Raw genomic sequence first — 26,916 nt, forward strand, 5'->3', positions numbered from 1 at the left:
ATTCTGGTGAAGTAAAAAGGGAATTCGGCATGGAGCAATGACTGAAATGAATGGCGGAACACGCAGAGTATTTCAGGCATTTTTATCAGCTTATTTCTTTGCGTCTGTTTTATTCATGGTGAAAATCAGAAAAAGTAGACATCGGTAGATTCAAGTATAGCAGGGAAAAAAAAACAGGTAACTACGAATGAGAAATTACTTGTGTGGAGAATTCTTCAATAAACATAAAAAGTGGAAGAGTGCATCACTTATCGGTTGCCCTACCCCTATCTCCTCATCCACTGATTTAAAAGAGTAGAATTTAATTTACAGATAATTCCTATACTTTTTGCAACACTTTTTAGTAGGGAAGCCTTGGATGAAATTTTTGCCTTCGGTAAAAATTTTCTGCCTCGTAACTTTGACTGTTCGCTCCGTAACGGAGATCAATGTTGTTTATGTAATGAAAAATTTTATTTTCATCATTACTGAAGTCGTTACCTAAGTATTTTTTTTGGGCAAAATACTTGAAAGCTTTATGCTATTAATATTTCAATAATATTGAAATGGCATACAAATTTTATAGTGCAGCTCAGCATCTAGAGCCACATTTGTTTAAACTTTTCGTAAGTTGATTAATTCAAACTTGAACTGGATTTAAACGTCTGTGTATCATAAAGTTAATTTTGCTTTTTATATTTATTGAATGCATTCCTTCATGCATCAATTTATGTTTTGTTTGTTTCTTTTTAAAATGTAACATATATGTGGTCTTAAAACTTTATTATTTTCTGTATATTACTGCTAAATTTTCGCTGCTGCATCAAAGATCTATTAAATACCGATTGGGTTTTCTAATTCATAATAAACCACATAAAGATTTTAAATATAAATTGGTTTGAAAAAGTTATGAATGGTGCATCTTGTTGGCATTGTTTTCCATCAGTAACTCTAATTTTTATAATATACTGTGTCGTGAACCAGAGCTAGAGAATGTTAAGTGAATGAAGTATTTAAAGAACTTCATCATTACTTTTCCATTATTTAATGTTGTCGGAAAAAAAACTTACATTTAAAAACATTAAATTTTCATTTTTAAGTAGGGTCCAAAACAGGGTTTTAGCCGAGTTAAAAAAAATTCTTTAGCATTAAAGCTAAAATTTAGGAAAAAGCTTTAGCTGAATGCTGAAATGTTATTCGTTCTCATACATTTCTAAAAATATTAGTGTGCTTCATCTTCAGCAAAAAATTAAGTTCTCAAAATAATGAAATTGTTGGAGGGACCTTTATAGCAATTTAAACATCTTAGCCAAGATTTTAAAAAGATGAAGTTGACTATCTTTATGCTCACTTCCTCCCTCAGATCATGCAGTTTCTTTTTATTAATTAATTTTTAATTCTAGCAAAAAAAAATGAATTGCTTTATTTTTGTAAGTCAGATAGTACTTTCGCATTTTGCGAAAAATTCGACCGTAGTGTAACCCTGGTGCATAACTCTTTTTTGTGACATCTGCTATGAACAAGAATATATTACATATTATGTATCATGAGATTCCACAGTACTATGTGTAATGGGCATGGTCTTTCAATGCAGAGTAAAAATTTTTAGTTGCAAAAATATGATTTAAAATTTATATCATAAAAGAAAGCAACTCACATTTTATTTTAGTTTTGCTTTAGTTTAGTTTTGTTAAAATATTAATTAACAATACCATTTTTATGGTTCTGTTAAGACAAATCTTGTAGATAATTTTATTAAACGGTGAAATGACACGAAGCAAACATTTTTGTGTCTCAAACCCAGACTAAATTAAGTCACATTGTGTCTACTTTATAGGAGAGGATAAGAACATTCGTCCGGTCCAAAGGTACCCATATACAGGGGCAGGGGGGGGGCAAGCCCCTTAGAAATTAGATCTTCCTTGTTTTTATTATTTTTTTCTTTGCAAAAATGTAAAAATATTTCTTCTCCAGCCATTAATGAATAAGTGATTAAAAATGTGCAATTTTAAAGACTTTAATCTGTCCTGAAATTGGTTTTCATGGGGAAAATATCATGCTAAACCATGGTTAAAATATCTGAGCCCCCATTACAATTTTGCATATGGGCACCCATAGTCGGGTGCCTACAAAGGCTGGGACTTGCCCTCTTATAACACAGGTAGAAAATTACAAATTAATGTTTTTAAATAAAATTAAGTTGTTATGGCTAACTGCAGAACAAGATTCTTCATACACTGAAACACTGCTGTATTAACTTAAAAATCGACATTTTTGGACTCGTGTTTGTCTGACCCAGAGGTACAGATTCCTCAAATTAATACATTTTGCAATTACCTAAGGAATTTAATGTAGCTAGATATTTTTCTAATGTCAGATTTTTTTTAAAACTTAACGTTGCAAAATGCTTGGTATGTCACAGCTTGCAAATGGTACTGTTTATTTATTTATTTATTTTTTCTAGAGAAACAAGTGTAGTTTGCACAGTCAGAGCTTTCAAGTCAATCCTATAATATGCAGGTATCTTGCCCAAATGCAACTTTTCTGTGATAAAATACCAAAAGGATTTGAAAAATATTTTCCTGATGGCAAAAAAGCAAAAAGTGACCAGAAGAGTAAAGAGTCATCTCAAGAGAAAAAAGGTGAATTTTTAACTATAGAATTTTCGATAATTTAACGTCACTTAGTATGTTTATTTACGAGGGGGGACCCAAAAGTAACCAGATTTTTGTTCTAGGGCAGTTCTCAAAAGGTGGGAGCAAACACAGACTTCAACTTTGAAGCTTCAGCACCAAATAACTTTCATTTTAATTAACTCTAAAATTTTTGAGGTAAATTATAATGCTATATAGAGACAAGAATTGACATAAATTATGGAAAAAAAGCTCTTTAAATGCCCTTAAAAAATATTTTCTTTGCTAAATGGCACAATTTTGGACGTACCAAAACGTTAACTGAGCAAATGTACCATTAAAAAAAATTTTTTTTAATTATTTCCATACGTTTCAAAAAAAAAATTAAAGGTATGAATCTTACACTGAATTTTTTATTAATATTTTACACAAATGACAAAAGTAAAGACAGATTATTAACTTTGTAAACGATTTTAGAAAAAAGTAAGTTTGAAATTTGATGCATGTCCAAAAGTTGCGATCTTTACAATGCTATTATTTGAGAACTAAGTACATGATGTTTTCGTTTTAAAGGTATTTATCGATCCTCAGAATCAATTTTTAATTGTTTAAAAGTGTTTTCATAAGCTTTTATGCAGTATCTTAGAAGAAAAATAATTTTTCTTAAACGTACATGTGAGATGTCCAATTGACGTTACGATCTTGATGCCGATAATTCTGTCCGTTTATTTATAATTTTTTTTATAATCTACTGTCTTCTAACCTCAATAAAAAAGGTTATTATGATGTTATCTTCTTTAATCCGTTGGTATTTTGCATAATTAATGCGTTACACATTGAACAATACATAAATTACAGCAGAAACATGGCTCGTTATGATCGTTATGAAAGCCATTTTGCGCGAAAATCGCCAAGCAAACCTCCGTTGGCGACAACACAGTATACGATAAGCCAAAGGTTACCAGAGGGGAATTCCAGTTTGACAAATGTAGTTAATCGTCAGCTGCACCAGTTTTGGCGACTTTATCACCTGCGCTAGCAATTTTTTTTCCCACCGCTTTTATTATTTTAGAATTTTTTTTTTCTCTTCTTTCTTTTGGAAACATAATTTATATAACAATCTCCAAATAGAAATAAGAATTTCTTTTTTCAATAATATTTTTTTTAGACATCGTTTTAATTCTTATGACATTAGAAAAAATATTCATTATTAAAACTGTCACTTTTTACATTCTTTATTAAAGCATATTTTGTTTATTTTTCCTTTAAAAATATATATGTCGTATTTATTTGTCTCTATTTTTATTCCTTATTTGTCCCAATAAATCAAACTACAAGTTTGTATAATTATTTCCATGAAACTTTTTTCTACCTTTCATCAACTTCTTCAAAATCATTCCATAACTTTATTATCTGTAAAGAGCAGTATGTATAGCCATTCAAGTACTTCATTAATATCCTCTATCATTAAATTGCAAAATTCAAAAAGTAGTAAATAAAATTTTCATTGGAAAAGTTAAAAATCAGATTAACAGTTGTCAAAAATGGTGAAACTTACATTATGATGATGTCCAAAATCCGTTACCTACAGGACAACAATGTCCAAAATCTGTTACCTACAGACTGCTAATTTAATTTGCTATTTAACAATTTTTACAATTACCTGCTGTCTTTTCATGTTCATATATTGTGTTCTAGGTATGCATACTATAGAATAAAAGCAAAATTGATATCAAATTCGAAAATTTTTGAAATTGCTCAAAGTTAACTTTTTTGTTCCCACCTTTTGAGAACTGCCCTCTAAAATATTTATATATTACTTTATTCACAAAATTTCTTTTGTCTCTTTCAAAGTGTTCAGCCTTAGATAAAATACACTTGTTAATTCTTTTTTTCCATTGTTAGAAGCTCCCCTGGAACTCTTTAGCTTTGACCATGTTCAGTGCCCGTTGCGAAGCAGTTTTTACAGCCTCTACATCATAAAAACGCTTCGATTTCAGAATTTTTTTCAATCTTGGGAACAGAAAAAGATCACAGGGGGCTAGGTCAGCCTAATACGGGGGTCGAGGAATGACTAACCACCCCTGAGAGGCCAAGTAGCGGTTAATAGTGAAGGCTAAGTGTACGGGAGCGTTATCATATTGAAGGAATAATTCTTCTGATCGCCTGCGCAAGCACCAACTCATTCTTGTTTCTTCCAAAGTTTCGTCAATTGGAAAACGATGACTCTCGTTGATTTTTTGGCTGATTTTTTCAACGTTTTCATCATTTCGAGACGTTGAAGGGTGCTCAGAACGAGCATGATCTTCAACACTCATCATCACTTTAAAGCGCCCAAACCACTCCAAAAATTGCGTACGGCTCACAGCATCATTCTTGAAAGCTTGTTGAAACATTTGGTAAGCTATTCTGTTGCCGACTTTTCAAGCAGGAAGCAAAATTTCAAGTTTTCTGTTTGTTCTTTCAAATCTGCCCTAACGAGTTTGCAGGCGGAAAGCAACAACACCTGAGAAAACCAACACTACGATCAGACATTATCAACTAATCTGACACCACTTGCACAGCTGGTTTGTGAAGGTCTCTACTTGAGCCGTCTAGCTGGAGAACATTCTACTACATTTAGGATTGGCATTGCACCATTAGTCCGGTTTCTTTTGGGTCCCCCCTCGTACTTAAACAGTCGGGACCACCAAGAGCCAAGACACTTATAAATTTGGTCGCTGGGCTCTCCCATAAAAGTTATAAAACTAATACTACTCCAATTCTAAGTCATGCCTCCCCAAGGGTTTCCTCTAGTTTCTAATTAGAATGACATGTTCTATCGTCAGCCCTGTATTGTCTCTAAAATTTAACGTTAAGATTGCATGATAGTCTACTGAAAAAGCAAACTTTTTTTTTGTCATTGTTTTTTGCATATTTTATTCATTTTAGCGGTATGTTTTGTGCTGAGATTTTTTGATAAGGACTTATTTTATAATAATTTAAGATCTTTTAGGCTATAAAAACAGCTTTTTTGGACAATACATTATGCATGCCTATCTGTGAACATTAAATTAACAGAACTTAGCATTTTAGTGATTCTTAACGAAAGACTCCTACTCTACCCCAGAGGTTCCCAAACTTTTTAGGCTATATTTTTAGGAACCCTTAAACTGCTTTACTTTTACCATAAGGAACCCAATCATTGTTTATGACTTAAAGACAAAATGTCAATGATCTGGGAGTGTCCAATGATAAAGATGAAAAATCAATTGAATGTTCTCTTTTACATAGAAGAAACTATTAATCACGTAAAAGTTTCACATTTTAACAGATCAATGCGTTTTAAGATGTACAGAACGCCGAGCAGGTTTTGACCGTTTTAGGAAACTATCTTTCCAATTTGTTTGTGTTAGCATGTATTTGACAGATTTATTTTGGGTGTTCTAATTCAAAGCATAATAAATTGACTTAACAAAATATGCCATGTACACCCCCATGTGAACTGGTAATGATTAGTTTGGGCACCAATTTCTTCAGATGACGTCCCATCCAAATGATTTCTGCTAGTAGTCTGTTGTATTTGAAACAGTAATGCAAAAATTCGCTTAAAAATTGATGCTCATATGCATCACAATGGGAGGGGAGCTGATAAAGTTTTGCCGTCATTCATTTCCAAGGGATTTATTAACAAAACGATTTCTTTTAACCTCGAAAAATAATGTAAGAATTTAAACAAAAACTGAAGCACCGGAAAACTTTAACTGCAACACTTGTGGATTAGTTTTGAGTTGACTTCGGCATCAATTGATTAATCAAGGAAAGGAGGTGCATTGAGTGGTTTTGTCGTTCTATGTGACTGATGTTCTTTTGCATGATTCAGCCCTTGTACGTTATCAGAACTACAACTGTTGCCAAGACACTTAATCCATGCAACTTGGTTGCGATAGTTCATAAATTTGAAAATACTCCAAGACAAAATATTGCGTCAACCTGTTTGATATAACAAGTAGAGTTCAAATGTCACCATTACTCCTAATTTTGGTAACTGCGAAAGTCTGTAATTATCAATTGCTCAAGTGAAATATTTCAGAAAAAGTTTTCATGGTGTCCACTACATACTTCACTTCCCACTGCAATGTTCTCTGCCTATCATCAAAGAGTGAAATCATCACTGTGAGAACATCACAGAGATGGTTTCTCTGGTTTATAGGGTCCTGAAGTAAGCTCTGGTTTTTGATCCAGACCAGAAGGCAAGTAAGGCACCTGATTCATAAACGCTAGAAGCATTGGTTTGGAATGGAAACATGGAAGACTTAGTGATTAGCTGGTCTTAGTTTGAGCTGGTTTTGAAGTAGAACAGCCTTGTTTTTCCTGTTTTTTTCTTTTTTTTTTCCTGTTTGAAATTTAATCAAATACATGAGGTTTCTCTCTTTTATACCTTGCTCTCGCACATACAATCAAGAATTGAAGTTGATTAAGCTTTTCATCTTAATAATGTTAGTAATGTTAACTGTTCGTTTTTACTGTTCCATGTAGTATAAACTTGGGTTAAACTTGTTTTGAGATAAAATAGGTTTTTGGCTGCAGTTTTTGATTGATTTGAGAAGAATTTTTCCAAATCGCTTTGTGGTGTGAAATATCAAATTATGAAAATAAATAAATAAATAAATAAAAACACTTGAAAGTTCATGGAGTTAGCTGGTTTTGATGAATTATTGTTTTTACTCATGACAAAATAAGTTTATTCATTTCATCAAAACCTCTTCCTAATTATTTTTTTCACTTTCAGAAGATGTGCAAGAGCCACCATCTAAAGCTGCAGAAACTACGAAACCTCCGACTAGCTCCGATTGGATTTTCAAGTTTAATGTTGGAGGAGGTGGTTCAAAAAAGTAAAATTTTTTTTTTTTTAAAACAACTTTTTGGGATTAAATCTAATAAGCGGGGTGTGTGTCATTAATCATTCAAAAAGAGTTGATTTTTGTGCAACAATTATTTGTTTTTGAAAAGTTACAGAAAAAGAAATCACACCCAGCATAATAAATTTCAAGGAATGTAGGACCTGGGCTCCTCGTACTGTCCCTAGACCGCTATTAATGTTTTACTGACTAGTCACCAGAGGGCACTGCACTATTCAGGGATAGCTTGTGTCTTGGGGGGGGGGTAGGCAAGCAGCTATATTGTTGGTTGTGTGGTTAATTTAAAAAAATCTTGTTTTTAGATTTTTATTAGTAGGAGTGACCGGGGCAAAATGACGAGCCGGACAAGATGACGAATGCCTTAATTTTTCCGTTTTAAACTAGGTAGCAGCATCAACTGGATACTTCTGGCTCTCCTATCAGTTGTTCGTTCAGCAATAGTATAGAGAAGCTGAAAACGCCATATTTGTGTTAGTTCTAAAGCTCTGATTGTTTACCGTTGCCATGCTATAACTTTTATGCATGTGTAAATAAGCTCTGCTACAGATACAGATAAGATTTCTCGTGTCTCTTTAGTATTTATGAGTAACTTAGTTTAAATACTACCTATTACCATGAATGATTGTCAATTAATCGCCTTCCTCTATAGCAATGGAGAGGAATCCGTTCAAACAGGCAGTCCGGAGCAAGATGACGGGCCGAAACTTGGGGCAAGATGACGAGCTAGTCAACTTGCCTCGTGATTCGAAATTTATTAAACTAACTATGTTGTCCATTCTATTAAATCCTGTAAACGCTTGTTTGTCCACGCAACCTTGCGTTTCTATCTCCTCTGAGGTTAAAGAACGCATTAAATCAAGGGAGGTGTCGTTCGAAAGCGGGTGACCAGAGGTTATATATAAACTAGTTGACCAAATGATTAGTTGATTGAATGAAACCAAACTAAATGTGCCGCTTTGTTAATTATTAACAATCATAAATCTCACATAGCTTTGCAGGCTATCTTATATTGCAGTGAAAAAAAAATCATTATCATGGTTGGGATGCCGTCCCACACATCGCATTGTCTCTAGTTCTTGATGTGTCATTTTTCAGTCAATTACAAACCTACTGTAGCCAAGAATGTGATAACTTTATGGTCATTCATCTAGAACAAACTATTGAAGACAAAAATATTGGTGAGCCTTTGCTCACCGCTTACTTCAAGCAGCTACAATTGGAAATACCGATAAAGGGTTTAAAGAATGGGATCGAGACTCATAATTGTCGTGTTTTTAGCGAACTATGATGTTGTTGGCAATGAAACAGAATAATAGTACTAATTCTCATACCTTGATAGTAGAAAACCATCATATCCAACCTCCAGACAAGGCAAAACTTATGAAAAATGCTGATTCCGGTGCACCAAAGAAGTCTGTTAGTGTTTCTGATTTCAATGTATTGCATAAAGCAACACAATGTGAGAAAAAAAGGAGAAAACTGAACTCAAACATTCTTACAAGCACACCCATCAAAGAAATGTCAAAACAAGGAGCAAAGCCGAAGGAAAAAGTAACTATTTAAAAAAAAAAACAGGGAAAATAAGCTTGTGAAGCTTAAAAGGGAGTAAAAAAACTCAAACTAAGTTCCTGTAGGCCCAAGTCTATACAATTCATGCCAAGCTATCAAGTTGCATTATAGTGTTATAATATATCCTGCTTGTCAAGAGGAATAATGTGACCATCCAACAGAAGAATGGATCCAGTGCTGTAAAAGCCAAGAATGGTGGCATGAGGAATGTTAATTATGAAAATGGCATTTTGTTTTATGTGTATTGTTAGCTGCACACCTTAATACTTCAACATTACGCTACAATGTATTACGCTTAATTTGATACTTTGTAAGGTGTAAAAGCACAGTTATCATTTGTTAAACTAAGTAACATATTCAAAACATAAAATATGTTCAACCTTTTTCAGTGTTGTCATCTTGCCCCAAGGTCAAAGTCATCTTGCCCCAGTACTGGGGCAAGATGAAGATTTGATAAAGTTATTAAAAAATAAAAATATCCTTTCTTATTTTTATTTAAAAAATTAAATAGTAATATATTTTATATTACAAAGCACTACTCTAACAGCTCATGTAAAATTAATTTTAGTATCCTTAAAAATAAATTAATAAACAACGAAAATTGTTAACATAGTAATCTTGCCCCGGTCTCCCCTACAGTAGAGTCTTGAAAATCCGAGTCTCGAAGGTTAGAGGTTCTGCTTAATCCAAGTTGCTACATTTATATTTGAAATTAATGTTTTTAGCCGCTAAAAAAATATTTTCATTAAAATATGAAAATAGAAATTTTACTATTGAAAAACTAATTATCTACCTACAGTAAATAATAAAAAGACACTGAAAAGTTTGTTTCAACAACTCCCAAAGTCTACCCATAGACTACAAGATATGTATTATGACTACAAGATATATATTCTTACATGCCTTGGAGATAATAACTTGGTTCTCAAAATTGACTTAAAGAAGGTGTTAACATCACTTTTGGAGTATCTGATTGTAATTAAAAAACAAGGAGGTGCACAACTCGACGCAACATGAGTTTCATATACGAAATTTAAACCTTTTACAACCATGACCGATTTTGTGTCATGCAAGATACATATATGCACACGCACTCTGATAGATACAGAAAACTCGTCGAAATGGTTTCTATTCGGGCACAAACGCATTGCCAAAACGCATGCTTTGGTTGCCTAAAACTGTGCACACACAAATACGTACCGAAATCGCAAAAAACTAAATTTGAAATTCATTTAGACGCAATTTAAGCGGGAATGTCTGTCAAAATTTTAATAAAAATTTATTTGTGAAAAAAATACTTCCTTTACTTTGTACAAGGAAGTAAAATGTACCCCGCGATATGTCGTTCGAATAGTGTTGATTATCAATCTAGAAAACCTTTACGGATAATCTGAGTTTTCAGTAATCCGATGTGACATGAACCCCAATTAATTCAGATTTTCGAGACTCTACTGTAGTAGTAGCTTAGATTTTTATTGAATTATAAAAAAAATTCTCACCTTTTCACACAATCATCCTTCTCTCTCTCTCTCTTTCTTTAATTTCCAAGCCAAGTTTATTTGTTTTGATAAAATTTTAATATAATAGTGAGGAAAACTGCTCTGTGAAACACAAACTGCTTCATGAATGTTGTGAATTATTTTTTTTTTTTTTTTTAAATTGATATTTAATATTACATATTTTCGTTAAAGCTTTTCCTGCTGCCATTTTCTGTTTTCTTTTAAAACACTCGTAATGTATTTTTAATGGCTCAGGAAAACTTAGTCTCTCATGTTTAAACTTAATTGACAATAATTTCACACAAACCAGTTTTTGTGCATTATCGGAATTGCCAACTACTCCACATTTCGTTTAGTTTCTCTGCAATAGCAGAAACTCTGCAAAGAAGTTTGCTTCACATTTCTCACAATAACATAAATGCCTTTTTCTGACATTATGTTTCTGTCAGGATTTTTTGCTCAGGCGCAATTCTCCATTTCTGAACCCTACTTAAAAAGTTTCAAATATTATTCAATGTGTGTGTGATGTTATCCTCCTCTCAATATTGCGATATTCTCTACAGCAATAAACCTCTGTAAAGCGATGTTTTTTTAAGTTTTCAACCCCTCTTTATTACGATAATTTGGTTTTCAAGTACAGTAAAATCATGAAAGTAACCCCTCCTATTTTCAAAAAAAAAAAAAAAACTTAAAACTTTATTTTTTCTTTAAAAATGGTTAGCTCCAAGTTTCGCGCTACATTTTAAACAATGCGTTTCCAAAATGGCGTCACGCTGGAGATAGTTCATTTTCACAAGTCAAAACAAAAATGCACCTTCCAAAATAAATAAAACAGCAGTACAATCGTATAAATTTCTTTTGCAACACATATGAACAAAAAGAAAAGGCTCCCTTGTATCAAAAGGCATCTAGACCAAAGGAGTAAAGAGCTGAAACTGTCCCCCCCCCCCGAAATTCTTCTTTTATTTTGTTTAAACCACAGTGTTTTTTTTTTCTTTTTTGGGAAAAGAAAACATGCACATAAAGAGGGAAACTAAACACCTAAAAATGCTTGCCAAGTAAAAAAACAGAAAATGTTCATTTTTTTTTTTTGAGTGAGTGGCAAATGAAGATGATCCGAAAAGGTGTAACATTCCCGTCTGATTGCGTCATCACTGTCACATGATCGACGAAAACGAAAGATTTGATTTTATTCACTAGTGTATTTTTCCCTAAGATGGCAGGGAGAAAGCAAATTTCATTTCAAGATAAACTCAACGTCATCAGCGATATTGATGAAGGAATGAAGCAGGTTGATGCAGTTAAGAAATATGGATTATCTCAATCTACAGTTGCAACGTTCCTCAAGAAGAGGAAACATATTGAAGATGCTGTGAGATCAAATTCAGTTAATCCCAAGCGAAAACGACTAAAAGTCGCGACTAATGAAAACATTGATGCTGCCGTCCTGAAGTGGTTTCAAGAGATGAGGGCAACAAATATCCCAATAAATGGAATCTCTGCGGACATTTTTTCCAAGTCTTCCATCCACAAACGAGGATCATTTTCCTGCTTTGGACTCAATGTATACCTTGTTGGTTGACTTAACAGTCAAAAAAGCGGCCAAACAAACAAAAATATTGGATGTTTTTCGATAAAAACGGATTTGAGATAGGTTTACGAGCTTACTCTCGGAATTTATTTCAATTGATAGTAATATTTAATCATAATTAACACCTTGCCAATAAATGTATTACAAATATACTATATATAAAAACATTTACACCTAGGTAATGCATATACTATAACATTTAAATAAAAAGAACCTATTGTATTATCAAAATATATAGGCCCTCGATATAACAATATATCCCTCTACAACAATATATTTCTTTGGTCCCCAAAATATCGTTATAGCGAGGTTTTACTGTATTATAATTATTTTTTAAAATAGTTTAATGACATATGTGTGGATATGGGAAATAGGAGTTGTTAATACTTGGAGTATGACAGTTTTATAAATTTTTTAGTAATTAAATTAAATACTAACTTTTTTCAAGTTTTTCAAATGATTGTCAAAATACTAACACAAAACTTCAAAATATATATATATATATTTTTTATTTTTTTGAATATTTTTATATGCAATATTTTACCACTGCAAAATTGCAAAATGCTCCTTAAAATTTTTGCTCTTTATATGCATTTATGCTGTAGTCCTAATTTTTTCAATTCACTTTAATTAAAAATTATATGTTTTGTATTTGCCTATTTCTTACTGGGGTCTGCAGGAACCAGATTTAAATTTCAATAACGCATAAAATCTAATGTAGTTGATTTTCCCATAGCCCTAAGAAAACACTATAGTTGAAGAATGGGTTGCTTTAAACTGCTTTAATTTGATTTCAATTTTGGAGTGGAATCTTGGTAACAACTTTGGTTACAGTTTGTTAAAGTATATATCTTATCAAGTAATGTATCTTATCAAACTTTATGCGATGACTTAAAACAGATTGATTTTTTCCTCTTTCTAGGGGAGGAAAAAATCCCTTCAGCCCTGATGATGGAAATCAATATGCTGCTTATTTAACATTTGGAGCATTAGGAATTTTAGGATTAGTTGCTTATAATGAACTACGCTACAAAGAAATAACGTGGAAAGATTTTGTTAATCAGCATTTAGCAAGGAACATTGTAAGTACCTTATTATTTAATGACTTAATGAACTAATAAACAAGATCCTACTACCTAGTCATAAGCAGCTGGTGCTCTAAAAAACTGGGGGGTCAAAAGAGGTGAACGGCTTAGGGGGGGGAACCCCCAAAAGTATATCAATGTTCCCCTTTTTTTGAAAATTGAGCTTTATAGTATTGCATTTCCACATTACTTAGTAAGCAACCTCTAAAAAATGTGGAACGTGGCTAGAAAATCGATACAGATGACCAACATAGCCTCCCTTTTCCAATTAAAAGTTCCATTGTTATGAAATAATGCAAGAAAGTCCAATTATTTGGAATGTGTAGTTTTTATTTTCATGAAATAAATCAATCTACCTGTAAAAAAATCATTCTTCAAACAATCATTAATTTTTAGCCCTGAAAAGGGAGGTGACAAGGCCCCTTTCTTTTTAAAAGTGGGGGCGCAGTTGCCCCCCCCCCCCCCCCCGCTCGAGCCGCCTATGTACTTACTACCAAAAGGCACGACCTTGAGGGTCACAGATTTTGACAAAATTCTAGAAATAGGTCAATTCCTGCGAGATATGAATCCAGGTAAAGCGGTTTGACTGCATAGGCTCTTGTTCGGCTGCAATGGGGGTCCAAAGTTGATAATTTGGTCCCAGAAATGCAATGGAGTTTTCTTTAAAATTACTTTTTTACCTATTTGTCTGCTATTGTACTGCAGTATGAGCCATTAGCATGCACTTAACTTTGAATTAATTGTGTTGTATACTAATTTTTAATAAATGGTTCCCAAATTTAAATTGGACACTACTTTTAATTTCAAAAACTGGAATGCCAAAATAACGTAGTAATAGGATATTTATCATTTGCAAATGAAACTAATTATTTTGTTTTATATTAATCGTCTGCTAGTAAAAAGTATTTATCGTTTGCTAACGAAAAAAACAAAACACTTACTTTAACTGGATATATATTGTCTGCTACCAAAGATATTCCGCAATGATTAGCAAAAAATGGGTTAAGAGAAAAAAAACTCTGATTTATTGCACACTGTACATTAAAAAAAAAAAAAATCGACTTCATAAGTAACTTGAATAATGCCATTAATAAATAGGTGCTATCTCTTCCACTCGTACTAACAAAAGACGCCAAAGGTGTTGGGAGAATGAACGTTGTGCCGTAGTCTGAACTTTCAATGGAAACGCCATTGCATTTCTTGGGCCAAACTAGAAACCTTGGACCCTTGTTTCAGCCAAACTAAGGCCTATGCAGTCAAATCGCTTTACATATCTAGTGGGAAGGGACTTATATCTAGAATTTTGTCCAAATCCGTCACCCTCAAGTTCATTAGTATCTTTGCGACTCAAGTTTTTGAGCTAATTCGATGCAAAATTCAAAGTAACTACCTGAATATGTAAGTTTTATGAGAGTTATTTGGATTTGAAGGGTCCGAGGGCAGAAATGTGACAAGGCACAAGGAATGACTTTTCAATCAAAATCTTTGTTTATCACAACTAAAATTGAAATAAACATAACAATGGATTATGTCATTTGGATAAAAACATATCTGATTTTAGTTTTGCAGAGAATAGAATGTGTTATACATTTCAAAAATTTTTCTAATATTGTTAGAGGTTGGATATTTGGCTACTGAAAAATTCACATCATGTGACATATCACATTCTTGCCCCCTTCATTTGTAGTTGTGTTATTATTTTGTGTTATTTTCATAGTAAAATGCTAATATGTTTTATTTTTTTTTAAATTAGGTTGAAAAGCTTGAAGTTGTAAATAAGAAATGGGTCAGGATAAAGTTCATTCCTGGAAATCAAATAGATAATGTAAGTATGTTAGTTTAAAAATATGTTGCATAAACCAGGAAGTATTTCTCTATTTTAATGTATTTATCTTCATTATACTATGTATTTCAATTTCTTTGCAACTGCAATTGGTCTGGCAGAGTTTGGGATATTGCGTAGCAAACTTCTCCCTTTCTTTCTTCTTGCAATTTAGTGTCATACTTTTCCTTATTAACATTTTATATTATTCTTTTCATTAAATGGCACCTCACTATTGTCTGATTGTAGAATTTTTGTTACTTTATCAGCTTATTCATTTTCATCTACTCTAGTGAAAGCTGATATTCACTGTAATCCACAGTCATCCCTTTTTGAGCCTGGAAGAGATATTTCTTTCTTCAAGATTCAACAACTTTTATTCAACCACTGCAGAAAGTTCTTGAATGTCTGAAATAGAGTCTTTAAAAAAAACCCATATTCTTTGGACTTCTTTGTATTGCTGATCATTTGTTTAGTTGCTACACTAATGGTATCCAATTCTTTATTAAAATTAGTTCCAAATGAATCGCTTCTTTGTATTGCTGATCATTTGTTTAGTTGCTACACTAATGGTATCCAATTCTTTATTAAAATTAGTTCCAAATGAATCGAGGAAAGCATAAAAAGCTCTGGAAGCATGCCAGCATCAACTTTGTCAACTATTTTTAAATACATTGCTATTCATGTAACTCCAATTATTTTTTTAATGTCAGGAACAAATGGTTTCTGCTCCAACTGCTTTCAGTCAACCTGTTGATGATATCTTTGTCGTGGCATGCATCAAATTAGTCTCTTATTGTGTGGGTACTTGGTCAACACAACTTATAGGTCCTTGAGACATGTTTGAGTTTGCTTATTTAGACATGAAGGTCATGGGTCTGATCGAAAAATTTTTATTCTCAGATTAGTATAAAAGGCAAAATGTACCATATTACCCCGCATTATCCGGCATGCCTCAAAATTCGGGGGTCACCAGATTTTTAATAACACTTGCCTAGTCCTTTCCGGCATGGCGAAAAAATCTAGGTTAGGGAAAAAAAATTAATGCTATAAAAATATATTTTCAGCTTGAAAATGAAGAAAGTTCAAAACAAATCTTATTATAAACAGTTTCATTTTTTAAAAAGGTTTACTAATTTGTTCTTTGTCACCACATTTGCTCTTCTAACAAGGAAAAAAAAATTAATAACGAATAAGTTTAATTAAATTAAAACTAAGTAAGCAAACATTTGAGCAGTAAGTTACCTCCCCTAAACTAGTGCTAAAGAATTTACGATATCTATTCAATAAATAGCAAATAAACTTGCCTCTCTAAAAGGAACCTGAAACAATTTATTTTAAAAAATTATGAACAAGTCTCAGTAAGGAATGATTGCTTCTGACTTGATTATTGGCATATAATTAAATCCATTAATAATGACCTACCATAAATAACAAACACATATTACAAGCAGTAGACTTTTTTTTGAAAGAATGTCACTTTCGGGATTTATTTTTTAAATTACAGTGGTTTGTGTGGTGTATCAAACTTATCAAACTCCACTATTGTAATCAAAGTGACGTCAGAGCCACCAACGCCACTGGGGAAAACATTCTCTCCAAACAGAGGAGATCAAAACGGACCCCAGAGATGTGCGCATTGGCGACACACTCTGTCTTGTATATAGTATTATGTATATAGTTAATGTAGTAATTAAAATAGTAAGTCTAGTATTATAATAGGTGAATGATCAATTACCAATTACATGTCCTAGAGAGCATTGGTTCCATAAAAGGAACCATAATAGTTTACTTTCTGATCAGAACTGAGTGGGGAAATTTACTTTTTTTTCTTGCAAAATAAACTTTAAATTATCCAGCATGCTGGAAAATTTGAATTTCCCGGCATGCTGGTCAACCTCACTTATTTCCGGCATTCCGGATAATACAGAGTAATACCATATCTATAGATATGATTCTTAGCAGTAGTTGGAAAAAAATATTTGATAGAAGTCACCTTGGAGTTTGGGGAGACTCGTCAAAAGAAAAAAGGGTGTAAAGCCAATTAACGTTATTTTTACGGTAAAAGAAAATATTTGGATGTTACCCAAACTGCAGCACTGCCTATTAGTATACAACTTTTTTTAAAAGCCTACAAAAATAAATATAAAATAAAAAAGAAATATGGTGCAATTAAGTTTTGTATTATGTTTTGACAAAATTTCATCGCCATCCCTCCATAGTAATACATTTTAGGACTCGACCGATGCATCGGCGCCGATGGTTCAACAATTTAGCCATCGGCATCGGCATCGGCGGCCGATGCTAACTTGCAGGAAACATCGGCCCATCGGCCTTAAAAAACATCGAAAAGCCGATGGAATTGGCCGATGTTTTTGGGAAAAAAAAAGGACCTTTGTTGTTTTACTTTTTAATACAAAGTAAAGTGAGTTATTGTTTCACATAAAATTGTTTACTTAAATTTCAGTATGAATTTTTATTTTAATCACCCCTGAAAGAGTTTTTAATACTGTATTCAGGTACCAAACAAGTCAATTATTGCGTTGTTTCTTGCGGTTGGATGTACGTAAGTATCTCTCATAAGTCATAACTCAAAAATGGTAAGCTGTAGAAGACTAAATTTTCGCGTGTGGGATGTGCATACGTTCCAGTTGTGCAATTCTCTTCTTGTTTTCAATCGGATGTTCTAAAAAGCCAATTTACTCATTTTTTGTGGCTATTAATTACTTATTTCAAGGCAAAACTAATACAGCGCCTCAGACTGACGATCATTTGGTGATATATTGCCGAATTGGAGACTATGGAAACAAATATTTGATGGCTAAACCGGTTTTGTTTCATTTTGTTAGATTCTCGTTGAATCGACGGTAATTTTTAATTTTTCGATATTTGTAGTATGAATCTTTTTTGTATCGCTTCTGCGGAGCTACAAGTTTGGGGCCCGTCTAAGTACATTTTGGAACCCTATTTCTCTATCATAGAAAATGTAAAACATTTATCATAAGCATTTTTGTAACTCGGCCCCCTACGGTTATGGGGCCTCTCGTGCAATTGCAATATTTGCTATATTTTAAATCGCGCCTGCGCGTCAAAACAAACTCGGATGCAAGTTTTAAAAGAGTTTTTCTGCTCAATGTTTATGATTACTTTGAACTCTATTTTTTACGACTATTTTTTGTATTTCCGAGAACACTTGCGTGCCCCTCCTCCCACCCCCTCAATTTCTGAAATTAAACTGTAGTTGTACTTTTGAGTTGTTTAAAAGTAACACCATTCATAAAATTAGAGTTTTTTTTTTTTTTTTTTTTCAAGCTTTATTTTTTGTTTAGGAAAAATTTAGAGAATTAATCTAACAAAATTGATTAAAGACGTTTTGAATAGTGACATAATTCGGAAATCAAAGGGACTTTTGAATTTTTTCTTCGTAAGTGCTGAAGTAGATTCAGAAACTCTTCCGAGGCGTTGGTGGTAGCGGTTCTGTACTAAAAACATGAGGCCAAAAAGTTTAATGTTGTGAGTTACCCCAAAATCAAATGGTGACCCTCCTAACCCACCCTCGTCGTGTCAAGCATTTCTTACATATTTAACGATTATTTATTTTGGTCATGAAATGTCATTTTGCATATTTCTTATATTTGTTTCACCTATATTTCGTAATGCGAAATCTTTTTTGCATCATGAATAGCAATCGATTTTTTTTCTGTTATAAGTAACTATTTTTATGTATTTATATAAAATCAATGAATAAGTTATTTTTGTTTTCATCATATTTTTAATAATATGTTATAGAAAAGTTTAAAGGATTTTCTATTATGCAATTTTTGAAATTTCATAAAATTATTGTTAAATTGAAAAATTTAATTTGAACTTGTTCGTTGAACTTTTTTGATTATTTGAACTTCATAAAAGATTAAACAATCAAATTATTCAATATTACGTGTGCAAACATCAGATCAAGTAGTACATATATTCAGTTATTAACTTGGTGTAAATATTGAGTTTGTTTATTGTAGTTTCGTTTTAAGAACCTTGCTCTTTTCATGGCTATTTCTTTTTTCAGCAAAATTTATGTCACTCTTATAGCTTTTATGAAAAATGCAAACTTTTCTATTCATAAATTTTAAATAAATATAAAAATATTCCTAATATGATTTAATATTGAAATTTACCTGTTACCTTTTTTGTTTAATTTGATGACTAAAAAATGTCTACGTGCAATTTTTCCACTTTAATTGCGTTATTTGTTGACGGTATTATAGTTTTATTCTTAATTTTCATTTTAATGATAAAACATAATTAAATGTTTTTTAACTATGTTTAATGTACCTTATCCATACATTTTGACAATATTACTGAAATCTCAGTTATATGTTCAATTTTAAAAAAATCAATTGGTTATTAAACAGTCTCTTTGTTTTTCTTCCTTTTTTTTCTTTCTTTCTTTATTTTATTCTTAAGCAGCAGTCAAAAAAGGAAAAACATAACTACACCCTATACAGATTTTACGTACTACGATCCAAAAGTTCGGGGGACAAGCTGTATAAAACCTTACCCAGAATAATTCACATAACACACCCACCTTCAAAAGGTCGCCATGAGGGACTATGATACTTCTTCCAGCGTTCATATAACTTTTGGAAACACTCATGGAAGCCATTTTTCGCTACCTTCTGTGATGAAGCTTTATCTTCTCCTGACGGAAGAAAGTGGCGTCCATGCAAATCTTTTTTGCAGGGAACAGGTAAAAGTCATACGGAGCTAAGTCCGACGAAACGTTGTTATTTGTTTGTCATATCAGAGTATTGACAAACCAAACCGTGCGTCCTCAGCATGAAAGTCGCCTTCTTCCTCACGATGAAGTTAAAGCCTTACAGGAAGTTGCGAAACAGGCTGCCAGTGCTTCTAAAAGCTATACGAAAGTTGGCAGAAGTGCATAGTCGTTCAAGTGACAATTTTGTAGATAGATGTCCTTCGGTAATGTGAACTATTCAGGGTAAGGTTTTATACAGCTTGCCTCAAACTTTTAGATCATACTACGTACGTATGAGTTTTCAACTTACTATTTCATAACGTTTTTGAGTGACGCAAGTTTACGCGGATGAAGACATCACATCACAAGTGAGTTTGCGATAATTAACTAAGGATGAGTTCAAAATGGAAATTTCGGTCATCTATATGTTCTTAGGTACATATGCATGTACAGATGTGGCGAAAAAACTTGTGAAGTTTAAATTGGGTGATCGTAAAATATAAATTTAGGTCGAAATCTGATATATATATTTTGTGATTACAATTCCTTATTCGTCGAAAGAAAGTAAAATGAAATGAATCATGATTCTTTAAACCTGACAATCTTATCAATTTATTTCTGTTAGATTTTTTTTTTTTTTTTTTGCCATCGGCCAACAACATCGGCCATCGGCCATCGGCAATCGGCCATTTGGAGGAAAACAATCGGCCATCGACCATCGGCCATCTTTGAACAATCGGCCAACAATCGGCATCGGCCCATCGGCCAAAAAATGCCATCGGTCGAGCCCTAATACATTTCTTCCGTTTTTGCTGAAACTTGAAAATAAACATATTTTGCATGGGAAGACAAAGGAAAATGGTTTATGAATGGTAATACAAATTAGAGTCGGCTGACTCAAATGAATGTAGTTTTTCCAATTTGTTTGGATTTTTTTTTTATTTGGGTGGATCCTCAAAACTAAGTACTTCAATTCAATAGGCCCTATTAGAAAGAATTACTGAAGTTAACAATGTGCTACATTAGAAAAATGTTGAGCTTGAATATGCTTTTGTAAGTATTTGAATTTACCAAGCTTCTCCATTAGTAAGAACCATAATAATTGCTTCAAAGCCCATTGCCACATGTACAAAATAGGTTGAAGAAATTTTTTTTCTACCTTCAGTCCTTTAATATGTATAACCAGTTAGGGCAATGACAATTTATCCTATCTTCAGTTTATGAATAGCTACTAGCTTTCTGTTTCTGTGTGAGTTTTATGAGTGTAATTTTTATTAAAATGTGTTCAAATATAACTAGCTGCGTTGCGTGACTTTGCCCGGTCCACCGTAAAAATAAAAATTGTGTCCAGTGACTTATATTCAACAATCAGGCTTAAGTAAACAAAAAAAAAACATGCTAAATTTCCCTTCTAAACAATGACGACAGATATTAAAATATTTTTAAGAAATTAAATTGAGAAAGATGAATTTAAGAAGCATAACCATGGAAACACAAAATAAAATAAGTTTAAGGAATTAAAATGCGAAATAAAATAGTTAACAAGATGAATAGAAATGAGATTTTTCGAACTTGATTTAAAGGCTTGTAACTTTTTTTCCTTTCGAGATAGAAGCTCAGTTTTTCTACCATAGGTCGAGATGGATCTGGAGTAAAAAAATATCGCTTTTTCCTATGGTGTCAAAAAGAAAATTGTGGGACAATTTCTTTGCTTTTTATTGATATATTTAATGAAGAAAGTAGTGCCTAAATTTCAGCTAAGCCTAAAAAAATTCTAGCTAAAAATGCAAATAACTCCCACTGTAATTAAGATAGAGCATGAAACAAATTGCGTAGAACGAGAAAAATTCTACTCTTTCCAACGATATGTAATATCTGATCTGAAAGTAATTTTTCATACGGAAATTTATGTGAAAACTGGAGCTAAATTGGAATAAGAAAAGAATTACTCGTCAAATTTTTTTCAAACTAGTCTGCAAACTTTTCCAGTGCTAAAAGAAAGATGCTGTGAAAATTTCAGTGAAATCGGCCTGGTAGTTCTCGAGTTTTGCGCGTTTGAACAGACGCTTTTTGGGGACTTCATTTTATACTATGTAGAGATGAATGTTGCAGTTAGCAATCATTACACGCAAGGCCATTATTATCCAGATAATCCAGAATTATCTTTGTTGACACATTTCTCATAAAAACGTATCAAATCCTTTCACGAAATTTTGATCAATATCAAAAGATTCTGTAGATTTTCTTTCAGTCATTGCTTCTAAAGCAGCAGCATCCAAACTAAAGCAAGCTCAGGGTGGGCATATCTGAAGATGAAAAAACCTTCTGAAAACGGCTGGATGAAGCATGGCTGAAGATTAAGATTAATAATGAATGGTTACAAGTTTTAATTATTTGAATTTCAGCTTTCTTGATTGAGAAGATGAATAAATATTGATTACAAAATAAAATTTTTAGTTTTTATGCAGCAGAAAATAGTAATTAAAATGAATCAAAAAAATATGGAAAAGCTAAAATTTTTAAAAGAATATCATTACAAAGCTCATTAACAAATGAATAATTTTCCTATTTTTATGATGTAATTTCTTTAATTAATCTATAAATCTTTTAAGCAACATTTGATGCAGTGTTTCAAATTATGTCCTTGTAATATATTGTATTATATTTAATAGAAAAAATATTGGTTTAATATCGGCAGTGTGGATACATTTGAAAGGAACCTGGAAAATGTTCAACTGGAAATGAATATTGAGCCTTCAAATTTTGTTCCTGTTGTATATAAAACTGAGCTTGATGGGTAAAGTATTGTTTTCTGTTATTACTTGTCAATACTTCATGTTTACAAATAAAATTTGGATAATTATCCTCCTTTAAAGTATATTTTGATTGTGTACTACATCTTACTGATTTAGTTATATAGCTTTTTCATTCCTGTCAGCTTACAACTTGGTTCTGTAATAGACATAAAAAATACAATGCAATAAATTATTTTTTAATTCTACAAATCCCAAAGCATGATTAATGACAATGTTACAAATTTGGCGCCAAATAGCAGAAACAGGTTTCTGAAAAATAGATTCAATTTATAAAAGAAGCATCCAGTAATGTTAAGAACAATTATTGGCTTTCAATTTTCTATTCATTTTTCATATTTTCCCATGTTATTTAGAAAATTTTTAAATATTTAAAAAAAAAATTGTTCTGACTGGCAAGAATCTTATACATATAAAATCTGAGTATCTATCTATCTATCTATCTATCTATCTATGTCCAAGCTTCTTCTCCCGAACGACAGTGAACTGACCATCGAACCAGGTATCGATGGATTCGTCATCTTCCCGTCTTCATGTTTGGCTATTTAACATAATCCTCCGATAATAATTAGCAGAGATATCAATTAAAAATTATTAATTATGACTCTTAGATTTCAAAATCAAATCCCTATTTTTCGAAGGCTTTCCTCCATTCAAATTATTATTCAGTGCTTCAACTCAACTTTCCGGATGAACGCTTTTATTAAAATTTACAGCGTGAAGAAAATCATTGAGATGAAAGATCTGTTGCCATTTCTTTTTCTCGAATATAAAGAAATAAAATTAGGCTTTTGTTTTAAGGCTTTTCCTGTAATCAGGGGTTTAAGTTGTTTACTTTTCGATTATTTTGCCGTAATCTGCAGCAAAATTTTGCTGTTTGTTTTTTTTTTTTTTTTTGTTCAAGCCTGATTGTTAAATACGCGTCACATGACATAACTTTCATTTTCGAGGAGGACCGTGCACGTCGTAAAGTAAATGAGTGATTTACAAGTTATTTGAGTTCTTTGAGGGTTTGTACCTGGAAAACGGATTGATGTAATTCTTGTACGACCATGTGGATAGAATCCATCCAAATATTTATCTGAGTGGTATGTTGCATTAATAAACACCTGGGCAACGCCGGGTAGTAGACTATTTTATGTAAAAAGCGGATTGTTATTGCGCATAAATATTTCCGATATAGTCTATCAGATGTAATTCAGTTTAACGTGAGTAAAGATTATAGTTGATAATGCATATATTTTCCCCTTTTGTGCTGACTGAAAAATAACTTGTATCATTGATAACGATTATTAACGTTGATGAGGTGTTTTGACAAAAATATGTTTTACTGGTGTTTTGCAAACCTTGCTTTACGCGCATTTATTTATTCCTTAACGCGCTAGAAACTAGTGTCAGTGTACTACAAAAGCATCAACTGGACTGCTCTTACATTTTTTAGGTAGCCCGTGCAACGCCGGGCACGCAGCTAGTTATTTTAATATGAAGTGTGACCCTCGAGCAGAAAAAGATTAAGCACCACTGCTATTATTTGCATCTGTGCATATAGAATAGAGGTATATCTGTAATACTGGCTAACTCTGCTTATAACACGTTTTAACATTTAACTAAACAAAAAAGTTAGTTTAACAAATTTTCTTTATTGTATGCACATAAATTTAAAAACTGAAGTCCCCCCCCCCCACCCCCTTAAGGATCAGGATGACATTTGGTAGATTTAGCCAACGTTATGCTACCTATTATCTCGTTATTTGCTCCCGATAATATTTAAAAAGGATAGTATTGAGTGTTAGCAGAATATGGTATTGTACAATGTCATATTGATGTTTAAAAAAGTTTCAAGTTAGAAATATTGTTATTTTTAAACAATTCTTACTACTTTTCTCTTAGGAGCAGTGGCTGCTCTTCCATATGGGGTGCAGACTTTACTTCCAAAAAGATAACTACAATCAAACGCCAATTTAACAAACCTCTGTTTAACGAATTTCGCGATTTAACGAATTTTTCTTTTTTTCCAACTAAAATGAAGGCAAAACCCCATATTTACCGAATCATAAACCCCGAATTAATGAATTATATTAACAGCAAAAAAAAAAAAAAAATCCATTAATTTGAGTTTGGAAATATTAGATTGTTTTCCAAATGATGTAATCTATTTTGTCCGAAGCAGAAAAAGACTTTTCTTAGAATCAGCAATGTTTGACGGGCAAGGGGGCAACCAAAGAGTACCGATTCTATTGCAGAAAACGACAATGAAACTCATAAAAACTTACTGTTACTTTTACTAATGCTTTACACGGAATGGAAAGTAAAATCATATCTCATGCAGCAGGCTGTAAATCACACAGTATTTTCTTCTGTCCATAAAGTTGAAAGATAACTATTTCTCAGTCAAGTATCAAGGAAATTCAAAATCTATTAGCTCAGCGCAGTAACATTTCAAATTAATTAGTGTGTAATAAGTCGCGGAATGCTGAATAAAACGTGTACACTTTCTAATTATATGTATTTTTGTGCAGTTGCTTATTGAGGCTTTTAGATAAAGTGCGTGCAATTTAAAACAAAAAAAAATCACAACCCGATATTACGAATAACCTCGATTTAGCGTATCAAAGTTTCGGTCCCGATGAATTCATTTAATTGGGGTCCGACTGTATAAACTTTTTGAATTGAAAAGCAATTTTCCTTAATTTTTTTTTTCAGAAATTTTGTTTTAAGGATATTTTTAAATGGGCTGCTCTGGCCATAATTTTAAGAATTTTTATAAGAGAAAAATTTTCTCTGTAATTGATGCTTTCATTTTGGTTTCCATTATTAACTTTCTTTATAAATTTAAAACCAAATGTAACATTCTTTATTTTAAAGTTAAGCACAATTGCTATCATCCTTATATATTATTTCTGTAGCCTGTTTTTTGTTTCTATATGAGAGCTTCCTCAATTCTTGATCGATTTCTTTGATTTACACCTTCTTTTAAAGCTTATCGTGCAGGCTACTGACGAAAAATAGACTCACGGTCTAAAAATTGCTTTTTCTGTCAAAAAAAACCTGTTTTAAAGAACCAGAATGAGGTTTTCAGTTAAATTTATAACTTTAACTTGCACTGTGACCGACAGAGCTGAATAGCTCGATCGACAGAGCGTTTGACTGGTAACCAGCAGAATGAGTGTTCGGGCCCATGTCCGGACAATCTGCATCAAAAATTTAAAGAAATATCGCGCATTACAGGAACACTTAATAACTGTGAATAACAAATATGAGGGAATAGAATAGAATAGGTGAAAGGGAAACGCTCCTTGCTGTTATGAAAACTTGATGCAGCATGGAGCTAAATTGATTCTTAATTGGAGCTAAATTGGAACTACGATTTCACCCTGTAAACCTTTAATTATTTATTTGAATAGGATATAAAACATTAAAATTATTATCAACTTCAATAGTAAGAAACTCCTCGACTCCTCTGCTTTCGGCTGAAAAAAAAATATATTTTGTCTATGTTCGAAAAATTACACTTAAAAAACGGAACCAGTTCAACTGGTTTTGGTTTCGAATTTTAAGTGTTCGATTAAAAGAAAAACATGCGTGGGCATTTAAGCCGTAACGGTTAAAGCAGTCTGCTATGGGAAATTGTTCAATGTACAAAAATAAAAACTCAATTTCAATCAAATTTATTACTTCTCTAGAATGTTTGTTTCAATCGCTACCTGAGATCTTCCTCATTCTTTAATCAGATTCCATGTTTTACAAATAATTTTAAATCGTATCATGCTGGCTAATAACAAAACATAGACGCATGATTTTATTTATTTTTTTCGGCAAAAAGCTTTTTTTACTGTTTTTTTATTACGCATTCCTTCAATGAATAGCATTCGAAAAGGAAGGCAAAATTGCTAGATTTGTTGGAGTGTTGTGCTGTTAATCAGAATGGCACCAGTTTGAATGTTTAATGAAGTTGTCCTGATGTCTTCAAATTACATGCCTTCTCTTGGGCACTTTTTTTTTTTTTTTTTTTGTTTACTTTTTTCCGTTCTTCTTCATAATTTTCTTTCTTTGAAATTTTTAAAGAGCGAAATGCCTCATGAAACGATTCGAAGCACAGTGCGGTGTTTCGCACGGGTCGACTAGTTGTCTAATATTAGCTAATAGAGTATAGTTCAAAAAGGGTTAATGTTTAAATCTAGCCTTTTGTGAAAAATGCATGGTGTGGAAAAGAAATTTGATTATTTTTTATGAAATTAAAAAACTTTGTAAAACAGGTTCTAATATTTATCCTT

The 26,916-nt window shown here is 32.4% G+C and overlaps 1 protein-coding gene across 1 annotated transcript in view; it reads left to right on the top strand.

The window, feature by feature from the left end:
• The first annotated feature begins 427 nt into the window (after positions 1-427).
• LOC129230712 (AFG3-like protein 2) overlaps positions 428-26,916 on the top strand; it is a 58,897-nt gene continuing 32,408 nt past the window's right edge. The window contains exons 1-6 of the mRNA XM_054865132.1: positions 428-605; positions 2,444-2,621; positions 7,384-7,486; positions 13,095-13,254; positions 15,011-15,082; positions 22,502-22,626. Coding sequence (XP_054721107.1) covers positions 546-605; positions 2,444-2,621; positions 7,384-7,486; positions 13,095-13,254; positions 15,011-15,082; positions 22,502-22,626 — 698 coding nt within the window. The 5' untranslated portion in view covers positions 428-545. The remainder of the gene's footprint in view (positions 606-2,443; positions 2,622-7,383; positions 7,487-13,094; positions 13,255-15,010; positions 15,083-22,501; positions 22,627-26,916) is intronic.

Source organism: Uloborus diversus, chromosome 9, assembly GCF_026930045.1.
Source record: "Uloborus diversus isolate 005 chromosome 9, Udiv.v.3.1, whole genome shotgun sequence".
NCBI classification, from domain to species: Eukaryota; Metazoa; Arthropoda; class Arachnida; order Araneae; family Uloboridae; genus Uloborus; species Uloborus diversus.